This window comes from Lepidochelys olivacea (assembly GCF_965140295.1).
Source record: "Lepidochelys olivacea isolate rLepOli2 genome assembly, chromosome: 13".
Taxonomy (NCBI): Eukaryota; Metazoa; Chordata; order Testudines; family Cheloniidae; genus Lepidochelys; species Lepidochelys olivacea.
In genome coordinates this window covers 29610862-29629202 of record NC_140423.1, presented here as the reverse complement: position 1 = coordinate 29629202, position 18341 = coordinate 29610862, and the positions used below count along the sequence as shown (strand labels likewise).

General features: G+C 56.9%; 2 protein-coding genes across 3 annotated transcripts in view; one reads left to right on the top strand and one right to left on the bottom strand.

Annotated features, from left to right (window-relative positions):
* Positions 1-11623, top strand: part of MYH7B (myosin heavy chain 7B) — a 50836-nt gene extending 39213 nt beyond the window's left edge. Inside the window, exons 29-42 of the mRNA XM_084645910.1 lie at positions 579-705; positions 1677-1795; positions 3691-3887; positions 5750-6099; positions 6493-6617; positions 7305-7420; positions 7607-7799; positions 8080-8283; positions 8535-8660; positions 9378-9548; positions 9711-9815; positions 10351-10446; positions 10939-11076; positions 11503-11623. Coding sequence (XP_084502036.1) covers positions 579-705; positions 1677-1795; positions 3691-3887; positions 5750-6099; positions 6493-6617; positions 7305-7420; positions 7607-7799; positions 8080-8283; positions 8535-8660; positions 9378-9548; positions 9711-9815; positions 10351-10446; positions 10939-11076; positions 11503-11514 — 2079 coding nt within the window. The 3' untranslated portion in view covers positions 11515-11623. The remainder of the gene's footprint in view (positions 1-578; positions 706-1676; positions 1796-3690; positions 3888-5749; positions 6100-6492; positions 6618-7304; positions 7421-7606; positions 7800-8079; positions 8284-8534; positions 8661-9377; positions 9549-9710; positions 9816-10350; positions 10447-10938; positions 11077-11502) is intronic.
* A 1941-nt stretch (positions 11624-13564) lies between these two features.
* Positions 13565-18341, bottom strand: part of TRPC4AP (transient receptor potential cation channel subfamily C member 4 associated protein) — a 70925-nt gene continuing 66148 nt past the window's right edge. The window contains exons 19-20 of one of the 2 annotated variants that reach the window (XM_084645860.1): positions 16554-16728; positions 13565-15768 (exon numbers count right to left, since the gene is read on the bottom strand). In XM_084645860.1, the coding sequence (XP_084501986.1) occupies positions 16591-16728 (138 nt within the window). In that variant the 3' untranslated portion in view covers positions 13565-15768; positions 16554-16590. Of the gene's footprint in view, positions 16729-18341 lie in introns of both variants that reach the window. The other variant, XM_084645859.1, reaches the window with a different exon arrangement.

Sequence of the window (18341 nt, the reverse complement as noted above, 5' to 3'; positions counted from 1 at the left end):
GGGGACTAGGGTGCCCAAGAGCGGGTGGAGGCCAAGGCAGGCTCTAAGTTCTAACCCAGCAAGTGTAGGTGGTTTGCGCAGGAGTCTTGGGCGCTGAGCTCAGGTCTGATGTTCGCTTGGCCAAGTCACTAACCTCCCTGCCTCCAGCTGCAAGTGGGGATAAGGACACGTACCTGCTCCGTGCTTGGGCCGGAGGGCTCTGAAGCTGCTAAGATCAGAGCAAAGGCTGGAGCTCTTGGCGTGGAAAGCCCTGGGTTCTATCCTAGATGCTGCATGTGCGCAGAACAGCAGCTGAGCTCTCTGTATTGAAGGCAGCTGCAGGACCTGTTCCTCTACCGAGGGGGACATGCAAGGGTCCCATACTAGCAGGGCTCTGTGTGAGAGCCTAATGGGAATCCTGTTTTGCATCACTCAGCTGAGAGTGGGTCAGAGAAAGGGGGATTCCCCAGTCTCAAACCATAGCCTAGGAGGCAGGACAGTTCCCGGGGAGGCGTGTTCAGCAGCTGAGCCCATTTGGAAGAGCAAAGTTGTCTAGCTCGGGGCTGCCGATGTGACGCTGCCCTGGCTGCTCGCTGCAGGCAAATGCCGAGAAGCTGTGCCGAACGTACGAGGACCAGCTGAGCGAGGCCAAGTCCAAAGTGGAGGAGCTGCAGCGCCAGCTGGCCGAAGTGAGCACCCAGCGCGGCCGGCTGCAGACTGAGAACGGTAGGTTCGGAACGCCTTCGCCCAGCTCTGGACTGGCTGAGAGGGGCCCCGAGGCTGGGCTTGCTGCTAAACCAGGGGACTGGGATCAGCCACTTTCCTGCCTCTCCGAGAGATCAGTGTGCTCTTCTGGCAGGGAGCAGCTCGCTGAGTAATTACTGATGCCAAAGCGGTGCCCGGAGGAGCTGCAGAATGTACCCGCAGGCCCCACTCAGGGCGGGCAGCGCGGCCAGCCAAGACAGAACAGCGGAGGCAGCGAGAGGAGAGAGGTAGCATCAGCCTTAGTGTGGCTACGGAACGTGCCGTGACCCCCAGCGTTGCCAGCAGGACGCTCCCTGCTGGCAGAGTTCCCCCTCCGCCCCAGCAGCACAGCTGCTGCCTTTGGGTCCAAGGATGCCCGGCTGGAGACCCAGCGAGGCTAGGTTCTGCCCAGACTCTCCTGGGATCTGCACTGGAAGGGCTGAGTGCATCAGGGAGCTGTGACATTAAGCTGAGATCCCTGCTGCCCAGGCGAGAGGTAAAGAGCCCCTGGCACAAGGGATAATAGGCCAATTGCCCAGGCCAACATCCCGTCTACCAGCAAGCCAGGTTCTGCTACCCTAGACTGTGTGGGGACCATCCAGGGCCCAGACTAGTGGCTGGCTTCGCACAGCCTGGCTGAGAGCCAAGTCATTGCTTGGGGGATGGGAAGTGCTAGATAAAGTCCATTTCGACTGACTCCGAGCTAGTGATGGGCCATAACTGCAAGGCCAGGTCCAGACTCCTTGAGCTCTGCGGGAACTCAGAGATGGGCTCAGGCCTATTGCTGTTAGCGAGCGCATCACCTTGGGCCCCCTGGAACCGGAGGCAGTTGGGGATCAGTTCTGCATGCTGGCGCTCAGGGGCCGCAGGGAGCTGAAGGACACGAGCACACGGCCTTGCACGGTTTCTATTTGCCCAGCTCCATTCCAGTTGTTTGGCTTTGTCTGCACTAGGGGAGCTAAGCCGTCTGCTGGAGGAAAAGGAGTCTTTTATAAACCAGCTGAGCCGTGGCAAGACCTCGTTTACCCAGACTATTGAGGAAATCAAGAGGCAGCTGGAAGAAGAGACCAAGGTAAGGCTGTGTGAGGGAGACGACTGGCTCTCTGGGGCCTCTCTCCTGTGGGAGGGGGGGCTTGCTGGCTAGCCAGGAAGGGAGTTGGGGAGCCCAGCAATGCGGACTTGCACCTAAGTCCCTAGAAAAGGATGGAAAATCATAGAGTCATAGAATATTAGGGTTGGAAGAGACCTCAGGAGGTCATCTAGTCCAACCCCCTGCTCAAAGCAGGACCAACCCCAACTAAATCATCCCAGCCAGGGCTTTGTCAAGCTGGGCCTTAAAAACCTCTAAGGATGGAGATTCCACCACCTCCCTAGGTAACCCATTCCAGTGCTTCACCACCCTCCTAGTGAAATAGTTTTTCCTAATATCCAACCTAGACCTCCCCCACTGCAACTTGAGATCATTGCTCCTTGTTCTGTCATCTGCCACCACTGAGAACAGCTGAGCTCCATCCTCTTTGGAACCCCCCTTCAGGTAGTTGAAAGCAGCTATCAAATCCCCCCTCACTCTTCTCTTCTGCAGACTAAATAAGCCCAGTTCCCTCAGCCTCTCCTCATAAGTCACGTGCCCCAGCCCCCTAATCATTTTCGTTGCCCTCTGCTGAACTCTCTCCAATTTGTCCACATCCTTTCTGTAGCGAGGGCCCCAAAACTGGATGCAATACTCCAGATGTGGCCTCACCAGTGTCCATAGAGGGGAAAAATCACTTCCCGCCATCTGCTGGCAATCCTCCTACTAATGCAGCCCAATATGCCATTAGCCTTCTTGGTAACAAGGGCACACTGTTGTCTCATATCCAGCTTCTCGTCCATTGTAATCCCTGGGTCCTTTTCTGCAGAATTGCTGCTTAACCAGTCAGTCCCTAGCCTGTAGCAGTGAATGGGATTCTTCTGTCCTAAGTGCAGGACTCTGCACTTGTCCTTGTTGAATCTCTTCAGGTTCCTTTTGGCCTAATCCTCCAATTTGTCTAGGTCACTCTGGACCCTATCCCTACCCTCCAGCATATCTACCTCTCCCCCCAGCTTAGCGTCATCCGCAAACTTGCTGAGGGTGCAATCCATCCCATCATCCAGATCATTAATGAACATCTTGAACAAAACCGGCCCCAGGACCGACCCCTGGGGCACTCCGCTTGATTCCGGCTGCCAACTAGACATTGAGCCGTTGATCACTACCCCTTGAGCCTGATGACCCAGCCAGCTTTGTATCCATCAAACTGCCAGTCATTGGCCAGACTGACACTGGGCCTGGCCATGCTCAGGGGTACCCAGCCCAGCCAAGCCTGGCAAGGGGCTGAAGCCACTGCTCGGAGCAGGAAAAACATGTCTGGGAGGGTAGCTGTGCAGGGGAGCCTTGGCCAGCACAGGTACTGGGAATGGGACCCTGCGCCTGGTGCTGGGGTTGGATCCAGCCCTGATCAGTCGTGAGCAGTAGCTCAGCCCAGGCAGTGGCTTTCTGGGGCCCTCTGTGAAGGGAGCTGGTGGGTGTTGGTCTGTCGCCCAGCAGGCTGCTCTCTGCACCCCCCCCACAAGCACCCCCACCACTGCACAGCTTGGCCCCTGGGGTCAGTCTCAGCAGAGAGGCCAGGGAGGCTGAATTCCCTTCTGCTAGGCTGCCCCTACAGGGCCGGTTTGTGGCACCCAGGAGGGCAGACCGGCACTGCTCCTGCTGGCGTGGGAACATGCCCTGCACAGAAAGCACCAGGCCCCAGGCCAGCAATCCAGCATCTTTCACTGGAGCTAGACTCCCCGCGTTAAGGAGGCACTGCCCCAGCAGAGCCTGCCTGAGGGGGGGAGACGGGGGGTCCCGGCCTTGGGCAGCACTGGCTAAGTGTGAAGGCTGACTCCCACCCCAGGCCTGAGGGGAGCCCTCTGCCCATCTCGGCTCTCCTGCCTTCCCCTTTGCAGTCCAAAAACGCCTTGGCTCACGCGCTGCAAGCCTCGCGCCATGACTGCGACCTGCTGCGGGAGCAGTACGAGGAGGAGGTGGAGGCCAAAGGGGAGCTCCAGAGGACCCTGTCGAAGGCCAATGCTGAGGTGGCCCAGTGGAGAACCAAGTACGAGACGGATGCCATTCAGAGGACAGAGGAGCTGGAGGAAGCCAAGTAAGTTCCAGCAAGGGTCATGCACTGGGCACTGGCTGCTCCATCCGCCTGCTAGGACTGCTTGGGAGCAGATCTCCTGGGTGGCTGCTGGTCTCTGCAGAGGGACAGGGCAGCTCTTGAGCTGACCCTCCCACGTGTATCTGCAGAGACACCTCTGCGTTCACACAGAGACGCGACTGGCTCAGCGAACACCCGTATGCTGGGCCTGGCCAAGGGATACGTTGCCTGTTGGCACTGTGTGTGAGAGCAGGGTGCTCTCTGCCCCAAGCTCCAACCACCAACGCTGCCCAGGGACTGCCCTGAATGTCCAGCATGTTGCTCCGTGGGGGCTTATCTGGGGATCTGTGCATCAGCCAACATATCCGTGGGTGCACAAACATCCATGTGCCTAATGGGTTTGCATGGGGGCTGGTGGCTGTCCAAGGGGTGATGTGGCATTTGTGGAAGAACATAAGAACGGCCATACGGGGTCAGACCAAAGGTCCATCTGACAACGCCATGTGCCCCAGAGGGAATGAACAGAACAGGTAAACATCAAGTGATGCATCCCATCGTCCATTCCCAGCTCTGGCTAACAGAGGCTAGGGACACCGTCCATGCCAATAGCTAATGATGGACCTATCCTCCATGAACTTATCTAGTTCATTTTTGAACCCTGTTATAGTCTTGGCCTTCACAACATCCTCTGGCAAGGAATTCTACAGGTTGACTGTGCATTATGTGAAGAAATACTCCCTTTTGTTTGTTTTAAACCTGCTGCCTATTAATTTCATTGGGTGACCCCTAATTCTTGTGTAAGTGGGGGAATGGTCCTGCTAGTGTGAGGAACTTTCCTGGCTTATACAGTATCCTGGTGGAATTTGCTAGCGAAAGGATCTAAGTCCTCGTTCCCACTCCCTTTACCCAGAGAGGGAGGGCTCCACTTCCCCTCTCCTGTGTGGCAGAGTCCTCTCTCTGGGGCACCTGGACATCACAAACAACTGTCTCTGGAATGTAAGGGAAGTTCATAGTCTGAGTCTCACACGTCCCAGGCCCTGGCTGTTCTGCAGGGATGCCGCGGGTTGGACACTTGCTCTGGCGGTGGCTACATGCCCTCTGGCTGTAGGCGGCAGGACCCTTCTTCCCAGAGTAGCGCCCTCTCTCCTCCCCCCTTCGGGGTTAAGATCCCCCTCCCAGTGCGGCCTGCAAGGCCTCTTGGCTGGGGCATCTCCCTGCACTGGGCCCTCTGCCAAGGGTTCCCCTTGCTCTCCCCAGCTGCTCACGGCACTTAGCTCTGGCCTGCTCCAGCTCCACTCTGCCTCAGCGCTGCTGCTGCTCTGCCTCCAGCTCCCTGGGCTGCTCCTCCGGCCCTGGCCAGCATGGCCCTGCCCCCCCAGCTCAGCTCGGGCTCCTGCTCTCTCCTTAGCTCTGCCTCAGCCAGCTCCAGCTCACATGGAGGACAGGACCCCCAGCCTCCCTCATGGGCCTGCCTGCCCTGTCAACCAGGTTGACCTGGAGCATTGGCCTCTCCCCGTTGGCCCAAGGGACCGTCAGTCTCAGGGTCCTGATTTCTCATCAGCTCTTCCCCCTTCTTTTGGTACTGGGAGAAGGCCAACCCAACCTGCCAACCTGAGTTTCATGACAGGCCAGCAGCCCCCTTATGCCTGGGCCTTCCTCTCCCGGTCAGGCCAGGAGAATCTCAAGGATGGGCTTGAGCCCAAGTCCATTGAGGTCAATGGCCAAGATTCCCCCAGACTCCCTGGGCTTGGAATCAGGTCCCTGTTGATGGAATTGGCCTGAGGTGCACGCCTGCCTGGCTCCGTGTCCACGCGTCGGGCCTGCTGTGCCCAGCCCCCGGCTCACTCGCTGACGGTGATTGGCAGGAAGAAGCTGGCCATCCGGCTGCAGGAGGCGGAGGAGGCTGTAGAGGCAGCGCATGCCAAGTGCTCCTCCCTGGAGAAGACCAAGCACCGGCTGCAGACGGAGATCGAGGACCTGTCCATCGACCTGGAGAGAGCCAACTCTGCGGCCGCCGCGCTGGACAAGAAGCAGCGTAACTTTGACCGCATCCTGGCCGAATGGAAGCAGAAGTATGAGGAGACCCAGGCAGAGCTGGAGTCCTCACAGAAAGAGTCACGCAGCCTGAGCACGGAGCTCTTCAAACTCAAGAACGCCTATGAGGAGTCCCTGGACAACCTGGAAACCCTCAAACGCGAGAACAAGAACCTCCAAGGTACAGCCGGGCTCCGGCACCCAGCACCACGTCCCTGGGGCTGGGCACAAGGCAGCATGGGGGCACCCCCGGGCCAGCGCCGTGCCCTGGCCTGCTGAGCACAGCTGTGTCTCTGGGCCCACTGGCCAGTGCGGGGGCTTGGAGGGTGGCTGGCAGAACCCCTGCCCAGCTGCTTGTGCCCAAACAGCCCACTTGAGGGCCTGGGCCTGCAGGTAGGGCTGGGAGGGGTCCGAATCCACATCCCCAGACTGCGGGTCTGGCCGTTTGCTATTTGTCAGGCAGACCCAGGACGGGGGGAGGGGGTCGAAGCCGGAGGCTTTGCTTGACAGCTGTGGGAAAGCTGGCGGTTAGGGGAACGCAGGCCCCCCATGCTCACCCTCTGTCACCCTCCAGAGGAGATTGCCGACCTGACAGACCAGATCAGCCTGAGCGGCAAGACCATCCACGAGCTGGAGAAGGTGAAGAAGGCCCTGGAGAGCGAGAAGAACGACATTCAGGCAGCGCTGGAGGAGGCTGAGGTGGGTTTGGGCTCACGCTAATGAATGCCCCATCCCATGGCCTTGCACAGTGCAATGCCCTGTGCAGCCCCCTCCCTGCCGTGCCCCAGGGCCGGGGCTCCGAACACAGCGCTCTCTTCTGGGTGCAGTCAGCCTGTGAGAAACGCTCTCTGAGCCAAGTCACTGCCGCCCCGACACCCCTTCACCCATGTTGCTTTTGGGCAGGCATCAGACACTCCCCAAACAACCCCTGCCCAGGGCGACAGCTGCCACCTGCCCAGAGGCCTCTGGGTTCGTGGGGGCTATGGGGCAGGACTCCTGGGCTCTGTCCCTGCTCCGGCACTAACGTGTTCTGTTACCTTGGGCAAGTCAGCACATTTGGCCCTTGGGTTCCCCATTTGCCAGTGTGGGGGTTGCGAGGATCCCCAGTGAGCCCGTTGCTTGCAGGGCAGCCGACGGCCACTATTCTCTGTGGCCGAGTGCACAGCCGGCCGGTTCAGCCTGCCCGCACCGGGGCTGGGAGAGGGTTACCACCTCTGACCCAGCAACTCTGCCCCTTGGTCTCTTCGCCCTGCTGCACCCAGAGCAGGCCGGGTCGAGCGCCTGGCCTCTCGGTACAGCCATGTTTTCAAAGGGGAGGCAGGGCCAAAGCCAGGAGAGGGACCCCAGCAATACGTGACACTAATGCCCATCTGCTGCTGCCGGTAGGGGGCACTGGAGCACGAGGAGAGCAAGACCCTGCGGATCCAGCTCGAGCTGTCCCAGATCAAGGCTGACGTGGAGAGAAAACTGGCCGAGAAGGACGAGGAGTTTGAAAACCTCAGGTAGCGCCTGCCTGTGCCCACCTCCCATTGCTATCTAGCCCACAGGGGTGGCTTAGCAGAGCTCTCTCCAGAGCTGGCATAACCCCAGGGTAAAGCCGAGGGGAAGGGGCCCACACCGCACCTGGGGCTGGCCCCCAGCAGTAAGCTTTGAGCACTGGAGGTGGATTAACCCCTCTCCTCTCGCAGGCGTAACCACCAGCGAGCCATGGACTCCATGCAGGCCACACTGGACGCAGAGGCCAAGGCCAGGAACGAGGCTATCCGGCTGAGGAAGAAGATGGAGGGCGACTTGAATGAGATGGAGATCCAGCTGAGCCATGCCAACCGCCAGGCCGCCGAGTCCCAGAAACTGGTCCGGCAGCTCCAGGCCCAAATCAAGGTCAGTGCGGCCCCAGGCGGCGGGCAGGGCTCCAGCTGCTGCCCTGGGTGGGGGTGATCGCAGCGCTCTGGAGCTGTGCCAGCCCCCCGCTGAAGGCAGGGGTCGTGTCGGGTACTGCCAGCTGGTGCACCAGCTGGCTCCCAGCCCTGGCCCCTGCCAGCCGGAAGCAGGGTTAGCCTGGCCGGATGCTCACGCCTGCCTGGGGTGATGGCTCCGGGCCTGCATCCAGCCCCGTCCGTCTCCACCCCCCCTTGACCGTGTGTGTCGCTGCCGTGGGCAGGACTTGCAGATCGAGCTGGACGACACCCTGCGCCACAACGACGACCTGAAGGAGCAGGCGGCAGCCCTGGAAAGGCGCAACAACCTGCTGGTGGCCGAGGTGGAGGAGCTGCGGGCAGCGCTGGAGCAGGCCGAGCGGGGCAGGAAGCTGGCTGAGCAGGAGCTGCTGGAGGCCACCGAGAGAGTCAACCTGCTGCACTCCCAGGTGAGCGGGAGCCTGTGCAGGCCCAGCCCATGGGGCAGGGGGCACACAGGGGGTAGGTTCCTGGGCCCCTTCACCCCACACAGCGCAGCGCCCTGGGCCGCTGAGCTCCAGGCCCTCCCACACTGCGAGGACAGAGGTGACTGGAACCAGCCAGGGCACTGCCCTATGGGCACTGCCCTGTCCCACCCACCCCCCTGTGAACAGCCCCGTCCCCATCCCACGTGAATAACCCTGCCCTGTTGCTGCTCCAGAACACAGGCCTCATTAACCACAAGAAGAAGATAGAGGCGGACCTCGCCCAGCTGAGCTCAGAGGTGGAGGAGGCCGTGCAGGAGTGTCGCAACGCTGAGGAGAAGGCCAAGAAAGCCATCACCGACGTAAGGGAACTGGGGGTGCTGGCCACAGGCTCAGCAAGCAAGAGGGGCCCTCAGGGAAAGGGCCTACGTGGTCACGCACCCTGGTGCTGGCATTCAGGAGGCAGCAGGTCGGTATTCAGAGTCCATGGCCAGAGGGGATCACTGTGATCCTCTTGTCTGACCTCCTGTATAACAGGCCAGAGACCAGCCCCACAACAGTCCCTAGAGCAGATCGTGTAGAAAAACACCCAGTACGGATTCAAAACCTGCCTGTGCTGGAGCCTCCATCAGGGCCCTTGGCAATTTGTTCCAGGGGGCAAGTCCCCTCCCTTGTAAACACTTAACGCCGTATTTCTAGTCTGCATGGATCTAGCTTCAGCTCCCAGCCACTGGATCCTGTTAGACTTTCCTCTGCTAGACTGAAGAGCCCAGTATTAAATATTCGTTCTCTATGCAGGTCCTTGCAGACCGTGATCAAGTCACCCTGAAGCTTCTCTTTGTTAAGCTAAGTTGATTGAGCTTCACGAGGCTCTCGCAATAAAGCAGCAGCTCACGTTGTTCGGGGCTCACTGCTGCCCTCCATGTAGCACCTGGGGGGAGGGGGTGTCATGGATCAGCAGCCAGTGTGGGATGGACAACGAGCCTGCATCCCTCTCCCACGCTCCTGCCAGCGGCACTGACTGATTGCATGAGGCCTGGCCCCGGCACTGACAGGCGCCCTCCCTTCGGTCCCCTCAGGCGGCCATGATGGCAGAGGAGCTGAAGAAGGAGCAGGACACCAGTGCGCACCTGGAGCGGATGAAGAAGAACATGGAGCAGACCATCAAGGACCTACAGATGCGCCTGGACGAGGCCGAGCAGATCGCCCTGAAGGGGGGTAAGAAGCAGATCCAGAAGCTGGAGGCCAGGGTAAGTGCTGGCAGGGGCCCCAAGTGCAGAGTGGGCTCAGAGGGGGTGTCCTCTCCCAGCTGCTCCCACGCTGCCAGGCTAGGGCCCGGCCCTCCCAGCTCAGCCTGACCTGGGCAGCTGGGAGCCCAGAGCAGACCACCACCACCCTGCTTCTGCCCACAGGTGCGTGAGCTGGAGGGGGAGCTGGACATCGAGCAGAAGAGGAATGCAGAGACCCAGAAAGGCATTCGCAAGTACGAGAGGAGGGTCAAGGAGCTGACCTACCAGGTACAGCTGTGCAGGGCTCCCCAACCCCTGCACCCGGTTCCTTGCCTCCCCCTGCTTCCACACCAGGCTCCCTATGTCCCTCCCCTCTGCCTGCTCCCTGACCCCTTCCCAGAGCTCCCAGCCCCACCTGCCTGCCCTCACACGGGACTCCGAGGCCCACCCTCACCAGGTGCCAAGCCTCAGCCCCTGCCCTGCAGGAGGCCCGTCACCTGTAGGAAAGCCCAGACTCTTTCAGCCCTCCCCAGTCTCCTCCCCCAAATCCCTCCTGACTTCTGCTGCCCGGGGTGACCTCCTCACTGCCCCAGGGCAGGCAGGAAGCAGGGGCTGAGCAGCCATGAGCCAGCCTGGGCTCCATGGGAAGAGGGTGGGGTCTGTGGCAGTGGAGATTCATTGGGGGTCCATGGGGAGGGGAGATTAGCCAGAGGGGAAGCCGTGGGCAGGCCGGGGGCAGCTGGCAGCCTGGCCAGGGGAAGGGTTAGGAGGCCCGGTGGCAGGGGCTGATGACTCACTAGTGGCCCTGGCTGGGCTCTTTCAGACTGAGGAGGACAGGAAGAACCTGGCACGGATGCAGGACCTAATTGACAAACTGCAGACCAAGGTCAAGAGCTACAAGCGCCAGTTCGAGGAGGCGGTAAGTGCCAGGCAGAGATCCCACCCCTCTGCCCTCCTAGGCAGGACACACCTGGCCCTGCTCCTGGGGGACTGGAGCCTGGACCCCTCTCCTGCCAGGGCTCAGGCTGCTCCTGAATAGCCCAGGCTTCCCCATAGCCCAGCACTGGGACCAGAGCTATCCCAAGGCCCGAGCCAGTCGGAGTCCTTGCCACTTCTCCAGGGAGTCCTCCTTGCACTGGAGGTGCCAACATGCCTGCAGGGCAGGAGGGGACAACCCTACCAGCCTTGCCAATGGCCTGCCAGTCTGTGGATGAGGCCTGGGCTCCAGGGCTGGGATCCCAGCACGGCGCCTTGCTGAGGGAGATGCACAAAACTGCCCAGGAAATGAGGGGCTGAGAATTCAGGCAAGGACCCCCTCAAAGCAGAGGGTGCTGCTGGCACCTCAGTCCAGGCCACGGCTCGTCCTCGCAGAGCCCTGCCCTCCTCACCCCCTTTGCACTGCCGGCTGCAGGAGCAGCAGGCCAACTCCAACCTGGTGAAGTACCGCAAGGTGCAGCACGAGCTGGATGACGCCGAGGAGCGGGCCGACATCGCTGAGACGCAGGTGAACAAGCTGCGCTCCCGCACCAGGGACGTCATCACCTCCAAGGTAAGGCCCCAGCTGCAGGCCTGGTTCCATGGGGAAGTGGGGGGAACCAGCGAAGCCTGAACGAACCCTGATGTGGGCCCTCAGAAGGGAAGTGGGAGTAAAGAAGCTGCCTGGGGCTACAGCCAGCTCCATGTTGCACTAGCCCCATGGGCAGCGAGTCCCACAGCTGCAGGCTTATCAAAGGGGCCAACAGACCCCACTGCCAGGCCCCTTGGGGCCAGGGCGAGACCAGCCACCAGCGGCTGCATGGGACCAGGGCCACGCATGGGAACAGCATCCACTCCAGGGAGCGGGCCATGTACTGGGACTCAGACAAGTGCCTGGCCCAGACCCCTGCAGAGGTGCTGCTGTTGGCAGGACGGTTGCACCCTACTCCACCCCAGCAAGTCAAACGTCCCTGAGTCCGTGTTTCTTTTCTGTTGACAGCATGAGGAGTAGGAGCCACAGCACCCGCCCCGCCGCCGTCACACCTGCCTGTTGTGTGAGGTGCAACTGGCTGCAACAGTCATTGTGTCTCTGTGCTGAGTGAATAAACAGCTTCCAAAGAGCACAGGCTCCTTGCGTCTGTGGGGTGGGAGGGAAGCTCTAGCGGAGCTCCGTGCAGCAGGGCTTGCATTGGCCCAAGAACAGTTGGCTCCAGGCCTGCAAGAGGAATGTGCCAAGAGCCAGGCAGTGAGGAGAACGGAAGCCGGGAGTTTGCTACGGGGTAGGACCTAGTTACCCTTTGGGATCAGCCCCAGAGGGGGCTGTAGGGAGGCCGGGGCTGCCTGAGAGCACACATGGCTGTGCAGGGAGCAGTTAACACTGGTTTAGAATCGCACAGGCCAGGCCAGCTCCAGAACCCAGGTTTGTATCTCTATGGCAGACAAACCCCCGCTGTCATTTAGCCCCTGCAAGAAGCACTGGCTGGGAAGTCCCAACCCTCAGCTGAACAGGCCCGGCTTTAGCAGCAGCTCAGCAAACTATATTGGCTCCCTAGCACAGTGCTTCAGCCCTGCTCCTGCTCCAGCGGGACACGAGCCGGGGAGGGGAGAGATCAGTTATTGGAGCAGGCCCCAGGAGAAGCCAAAGGAGTGGCTATTTCAGTACAGAGCCAGCTCCATTGGCGGAAGAGCTCCTGCTACCCCTGCCCCAAGGCTGCCTTCATCAGGACACAGGAAGGCAGCGACTGGGGCAATGTGCTAGTATCTTAAATGTGTGACCCACGTTCACATCCCGAGACTGCTTTTTGCAGCAAGCACGGCCTGACTCTCTGTCCTCAGGGCGAGCGATCAACCCCGAGTGGCATTGGAGGGAGGGGGGAGGCTTGTAAAGCCTCTTGCCGAGAGGGGAACACAGGGCTGCTGAAGTCCCTGAAATGCAATTCCAGAGTCAGATCAGATATTGAAGGGGAAGCTACTGCAGATCATGCTCCTGTTCTCCAGCTGCAAGGAGTGGGGAGACGCTACTGAACAGGCCCTTTTCCTGGGGCTGCATGGACAAATCCATGCAGAGTAAGGGTGCAGCTATGCTGCAATAAAACACCTACAACTGGCCTGTGGCAGCTGATGCAGGCTCACGTTGCTATAAAATTGCAGTGGACACATTCGGGCTCAGGGACCCTGCTGCTGCTCGGGCTCAGAACCTGGGCTCTAGCCTGAGCCAGAAAGTCCGACAGGCCAGCCAGGGACGTGATGTTGCAGTGTAGACATGCCCTAAGAGGGCACGGCTCTGGTCTCTTTCTCTGCTCTTGCAGGGCAGCTCCCAAGGAGGCAGCACTCAAAGGCATTTAAAACCCAGGAGAAACAACAGAATAGCCCTGCTAGGCTCAGCCAGTTTTCATGCCCCCCCGTGCCTGGAACAGTCCTCCTTTCCCTATGTGTGAGGCAGCCTCCCGCTCCTCAGGACTCACCTAACAGCTGGCCTTACTTACCCCCATCTTTGCTCAGCCTCTCCCAGCACCCACCTGGCCGCTGTGGCAGGAAACTTTCCATGACAGCCATTGCTCAGAAGCCCTTTCTCCTGTTCACAGCCGTTGGCAGTTTAGACAGTGACCTTTTTGGGGTCATCACCCTGGCCCTTGCATGTGTGCAAGGCAGTGGGCAGGTTTATGGTGCTCTATACAAGTACAGTCACTGCATAAGGCCCTGCCCACCAGTGGTTCAGAAATGGGGTACGCTGAACTGCATGCAGACTGTTCAGACCTGGTTTAGAGAACTTGTGCACAGCCAAACTGTGCAGGGGGACGAGCCAAACTGAGGTTAGGATCTGGTCAAACGTGTTAAAATCTGAAGCACTCACCCACCATCCAGCAGGGAGTTTAGACTTCAGCTGAGAGAGCACCCAAGGCAGGGACGACCACCAGAGCGAGCAGAATGCCAGTGAGCCCATAGGCATTTGGAGAGAACTGCAACATAAAAGGGAGCGCTGCACTCAAGCAGGGATGAGGCATAGATCCTATCGCCACAGTAGGCAAGACCCCTATAAAGAAAGACGTCTCTCCACACACTTCTTTTAAAATAGAGTTCTTTAATAGTTTCCATTTAATACGCTTGTTTGCAGTTAGTAAATTGGCAATAATCTGGGCAGCAAAAACCTCAGCAATGCATTTGGGATAGTGCAGAATTCCAGGAACATTAACCAGCTGGGATCCCACCACCGCCCCCAACAGTCCATCACTTGAGCTGCTGAAAACCACACTAATGACAGCAGAGCAGCAGCAAGCTCTCTGGTCCATCACATTAACATTCCTGCCCTCGCACCATTCCTCTGAGACATCTTCATTGACAAGAGGTTGCTACCACAGTAAGAATGAACGACCGAGCCACCTCTGGCCACTTGCAGGGTAGGTTTATATGAGCGGCTAATGTGAACGAAGAGTTCTATGGAAGCCAAGAGAGCGTGAGTGTGAGCTTTAACCTCAACCTATTTAGTGCCTTAAAACAAAGCTAAAAAATTGTTAGAAACGTTCAGTTTATGAAGGATCCTCTGTCCCTTCACATAAGTCAGACAGAACCTTCCTTCCAGGGAGGCCAGATCAGCTCCTTCGTGGGAGAAGAAATTGCTTCCTGTGCACCTGTCTGAACCAAGCCAGTTCAATCAGAACCACGTGATAAAAGAGCCCTGGCTCCAAGATCAGTCCCTGGAGCTGCTAAAATACATGAAGAGGGGGATGTCTAAAACAAGGGCAAACACAGCTTGGCCCCTACCTGTAAATTCCAGAAATACACAGATCAAGTTAAGAATAAAATATATTCTCTGCAGATTTATAGCATCAATCTTTGGATGCAACAATTAGCTAGATTAGGGAAAAGGCATTCTTGTAACTTAAAAGCCTTTTCATTTGAAGCATTTATTTTAAGTGTACATCTATTACAGTTAAGAATAAGCAAAGATTCACCAAACCCACAAATATCCCAAGAAAAAAAACAAAAAATAAAAAGGACAGATGGAAAAGAAATTTGCTCCTGCGGGAAAGCTGATGGAGAGTTGCAGCTGTCATGGCAAAAGATTCTCCCAATGGGTCGCCTCGTTTTGGAGGAATGGCATCTGCTGGAGCTGTGTGTTTAAAAAAAAAATCTCCCTAGGGGAAGGAAATCCCTCGGGGGAAGACATTAATAGCTCCTTATAAACTCGGTTAAAGCTCCAGTTGGATGCACTGGCTCAGCAGTTTTGGAACTTGTTTGCCCCTTGCTCCTCACTCTCTGTTTTACCAGTCAGTCTAAATGTGAACTGCCCAGGGCGGACACTGAAGTGTGGTTTAAGACTAGCCTGGGCATTGCAACATTCACTCAGTTCTAACAGCATAGCCATTTCAAAGGCGACTCCAATTACAAACAGGTCAACGCTCTTCAGAATCAAGTTTTTCAGACGGTACAATCTAATCTCAGGGGCTAAACATCCGCCCTGCACATTCAACCCCTGCTTCAGGGATCCAAAGATTTGTATTCCCTTTGCTGGCAAAGGTCCTACACATTCAGACAACCATTGTGTGTCTGTGCCCAGACTGGCTACACAGTAGTTGCTCTCCCTTCCTCCTGGCTGCAGATAAAGTCTTGGGGGAGGTGGTACTGGTCACAGAAGGGGAGGACGCTGCAGGTCAGAGATACTCTCACGTGCACTCACTGCAATATGTTTGAAGGATGTTTCCCATTAACTGTCTGAGCTACCAAATATTAGTGTAAACTTAAAACCTAAATAATTAAAATTCACAGGTAAAGTTTGGGGGAAGAATAGGAAAATGGGTCTCAACGTAAGCCACAGAGGCATGAGATTTGCTTTAAATGCAGTGGCTCAACGATGCTTCGGCACTGCACTGACTTATTTCATTCCAAGAAATCTCAGGCCACATCCAGCATCCGGCCTTTGAACAACGTGGTCTGATGCTGTTGATTAGGAATCGCAAGCTCAGGCAAAGTTAAGCGAAGCAGTCAGATTTTTGCCAAACTTGTTTTTTTAAAACATGCTTTACAAAATTATTTTGATCAAAGGTCTTTTATTCCCAGCATCTAGCAATGTTACTCTGATTAAAACAACAACTCTAGGAAAAACCTGACATCTCCAAGCCAATATTGCACTTCGAAATTAATGTTGGTATGTTGATTTAAGGTATTGAAGACTGCAAGCTTAAACTCCGGTGTTAGGTTTCCAGGCACAGCTGGTTAGCACTCGCCGTGTTCAAGAGCGGAGAACCTTGCAGCAAAAGCAGTGCTCCTGAAGGCAATTTTAAAACCAGATTAGTAACCCAAGAAGGGACAAGCCACAAGTTTAAAAATCAGTACATTTTAATCTATTAATGCCTGGTCAAGTCTAGGCCCCGGACTGCAATTTCCCCCTCACTGAAAGGTTGCTGCTCTCTGCAGCACTGAACACCACCTTCCGACAGGAAGGAGCCGCTGGGCAGAGCAGGAGCAGAGGTTACCTCCTAATGGAGCAGCACAGACAGATGTGGGCTAAACAGATTTATCACCAAACAATCCAAAAGTGGATGGTAAAAAGGTGAACAGAGCTACAGCATCCAGAAATTCAAAACCACACACAGTCTAACCCACCCTCATCCCCACACCCCGACACACCCAACCCTGAAAAGATTGCTTGCTCCTAGTAGATGTGTGGGGGGCATCTGCATGCGTTTGGCCTGTCTGACCTTGGTTCGGATGGCCTGGGGCCTTTGCTGTGCTTTTTAACGTGCTAATTCGGGTGACCACAAGGAGAAGCCACAACTAATGTGGAGTATCCTTGTCTAGCCACACTGCACTGGGGGTGCCAGAAAAAAGGCTAGTTTTTGCAGGGGATTATTTTTATCACCAAACAACTGGAAGCTCCGTCCCTGAATGTCACCCAGATAGCTTACGAAGTCCTGTCCTTCAGAGATCAGAGGTGGGGGAAGAGTCTTTAACAAAGCAGTAACATCCATGGTTCCAAGCCTAAACACACACACACACACACGCGCGCGCAACACGCAACGTATCCCTGAAAATCCACCATCTGCCAGATACCCTCCAAGCGCTGTCCATTTGAAGCCAGTCTGACGAATCACTCCTCAGTAAAATCTCTGTCAACGTCCATGTACGCTTCGTCAATATAGCTAACTATGGCACAGGGTGATGCCTGGTCGGGACTAAGCAGTATAGATACAGTCTCTTTCCAGTAGGTAAAACTAATACATGAACTCTGTGGAGAGAGAGAGAAAGTCTAATTAGGTGACAGGCTGCAAATAACCCTGAAGTTCATTAGCGTGAACCTGAGTTGCCCCCATAGTATGAGCTACGAACATGAACCAGATCTCCCTCCTCCTGTGCACCAAGCAGAGAGAAGCCTGAAAGCCATCTTACACTCGGGTCTGATTTGCTCATCAGGCCAGCATCGGAACCGTCAGTTTACCATTAATCCCGCTCGGCTTTAGGAAAGCTACCCCACACGACGGGAATGTATCCCGCACAAACCAGACGATGTGCGTATGTACGGAAGCCAGCCTGCACCAATGAGTCTCTGTAAAATAGATTAATATTGGAAGCAGTTCCTTTTTTATAGCACCCCAAACCACAGGGCTCTTCCTTTCTTCTTGTCCCACAGCTGAGAGGATATTTATAAACAGAACCAACTTCTCCTCCAGCCAGGCAATGGTAGAGGTGATCCAGCCAAGGAAAGGGGAGAGGTGCAATAGTCCCAGTAGCGCTGCACTGAGAGATGGATGGCAAGGGGAGCCATCTCCACTGCCACAGACCTACTGCAGGAGGAGGCATTAAGGTGCGGAGTAGGGATCCCTACAGAGCGTGCTCTCAATGGAGAGACCCACTGAGATGAACCTACCCTACTAAACTCTAGCAGGCCAGCAGTGCACCTTCTAGTCCAGGTGTAGGTGGGCGGGCTGAAAAAACATAGGGCCAGAGTGAGCCCAGCGGCTAGCTCCGGGTGTGCAGGACTGGCAGTGGGCGTCATGGGGCGAAGATGAATTGGACAGGACAGAGGGGTTACCGCCTAAGTGAGAGGTCTCCATGCGACAGGCTGTAGAGCTGCATGCAATGCATGGAACCTGTGTCACAGAACAAGGTGACAGGACTCTTCCAGGCTGCAGGAGCAGCCGACATATGGCCCCAGCACTCTAAGGTCCCAAGCATGGTCCTGTCTCCTAGGTCCTGTTCGCTCACAATGGGGTAGCAGGCACCTGCCCCTGCTGTGGCTCAGCTCCACTCCCACTCCCTGGCAGGTCCGCAGCAGGGTAGGTGGGCATGAGGCAGAGGTGTAAGAGGGTGCTCCAACTCGGCCCACACAGGAAAGCCACGCAGGACTGGGTGCAGGGAGGTAATGGCACTGTCCCCTCATGCAGAGAGCAAGCCAGGGGAGGGCACGGGGGGGGGCACTGCTTCTGCCAAGGACGTGACGATTATGCAGCCATGCGCACAGTGGAGCACATGGCTTCCCTTACACAGCAAACAGGACCAATCCTAAGAACTCCGTTTTTGTTCACATGCCTGGTCTCCGGCAATGAGCAGGCGCCACTGTGGTATCTGAGCCAGGAAGCTTGTAGCCGGCTACCCTGTGGTGATAACCAGTTATATGGTTCAAGCCCAGGCCCAAGTGGAGCTGAGACAAAGTCACCCTCTAGCTGAACAGCTGCGTATGCAAAGCGCAGGCACTGGCTTCGGTGCACGTTTTCATTAACGTCAGAGAACAGTCAGTTCCTTCACACGGCAGACCAGGCGCCAAGAGAGCAACGCAGCGGTTATGGCAGACAATACCGTTTTCTCATGTAGACGGCTCTCGGCTGGTGCCTACATGAGAGG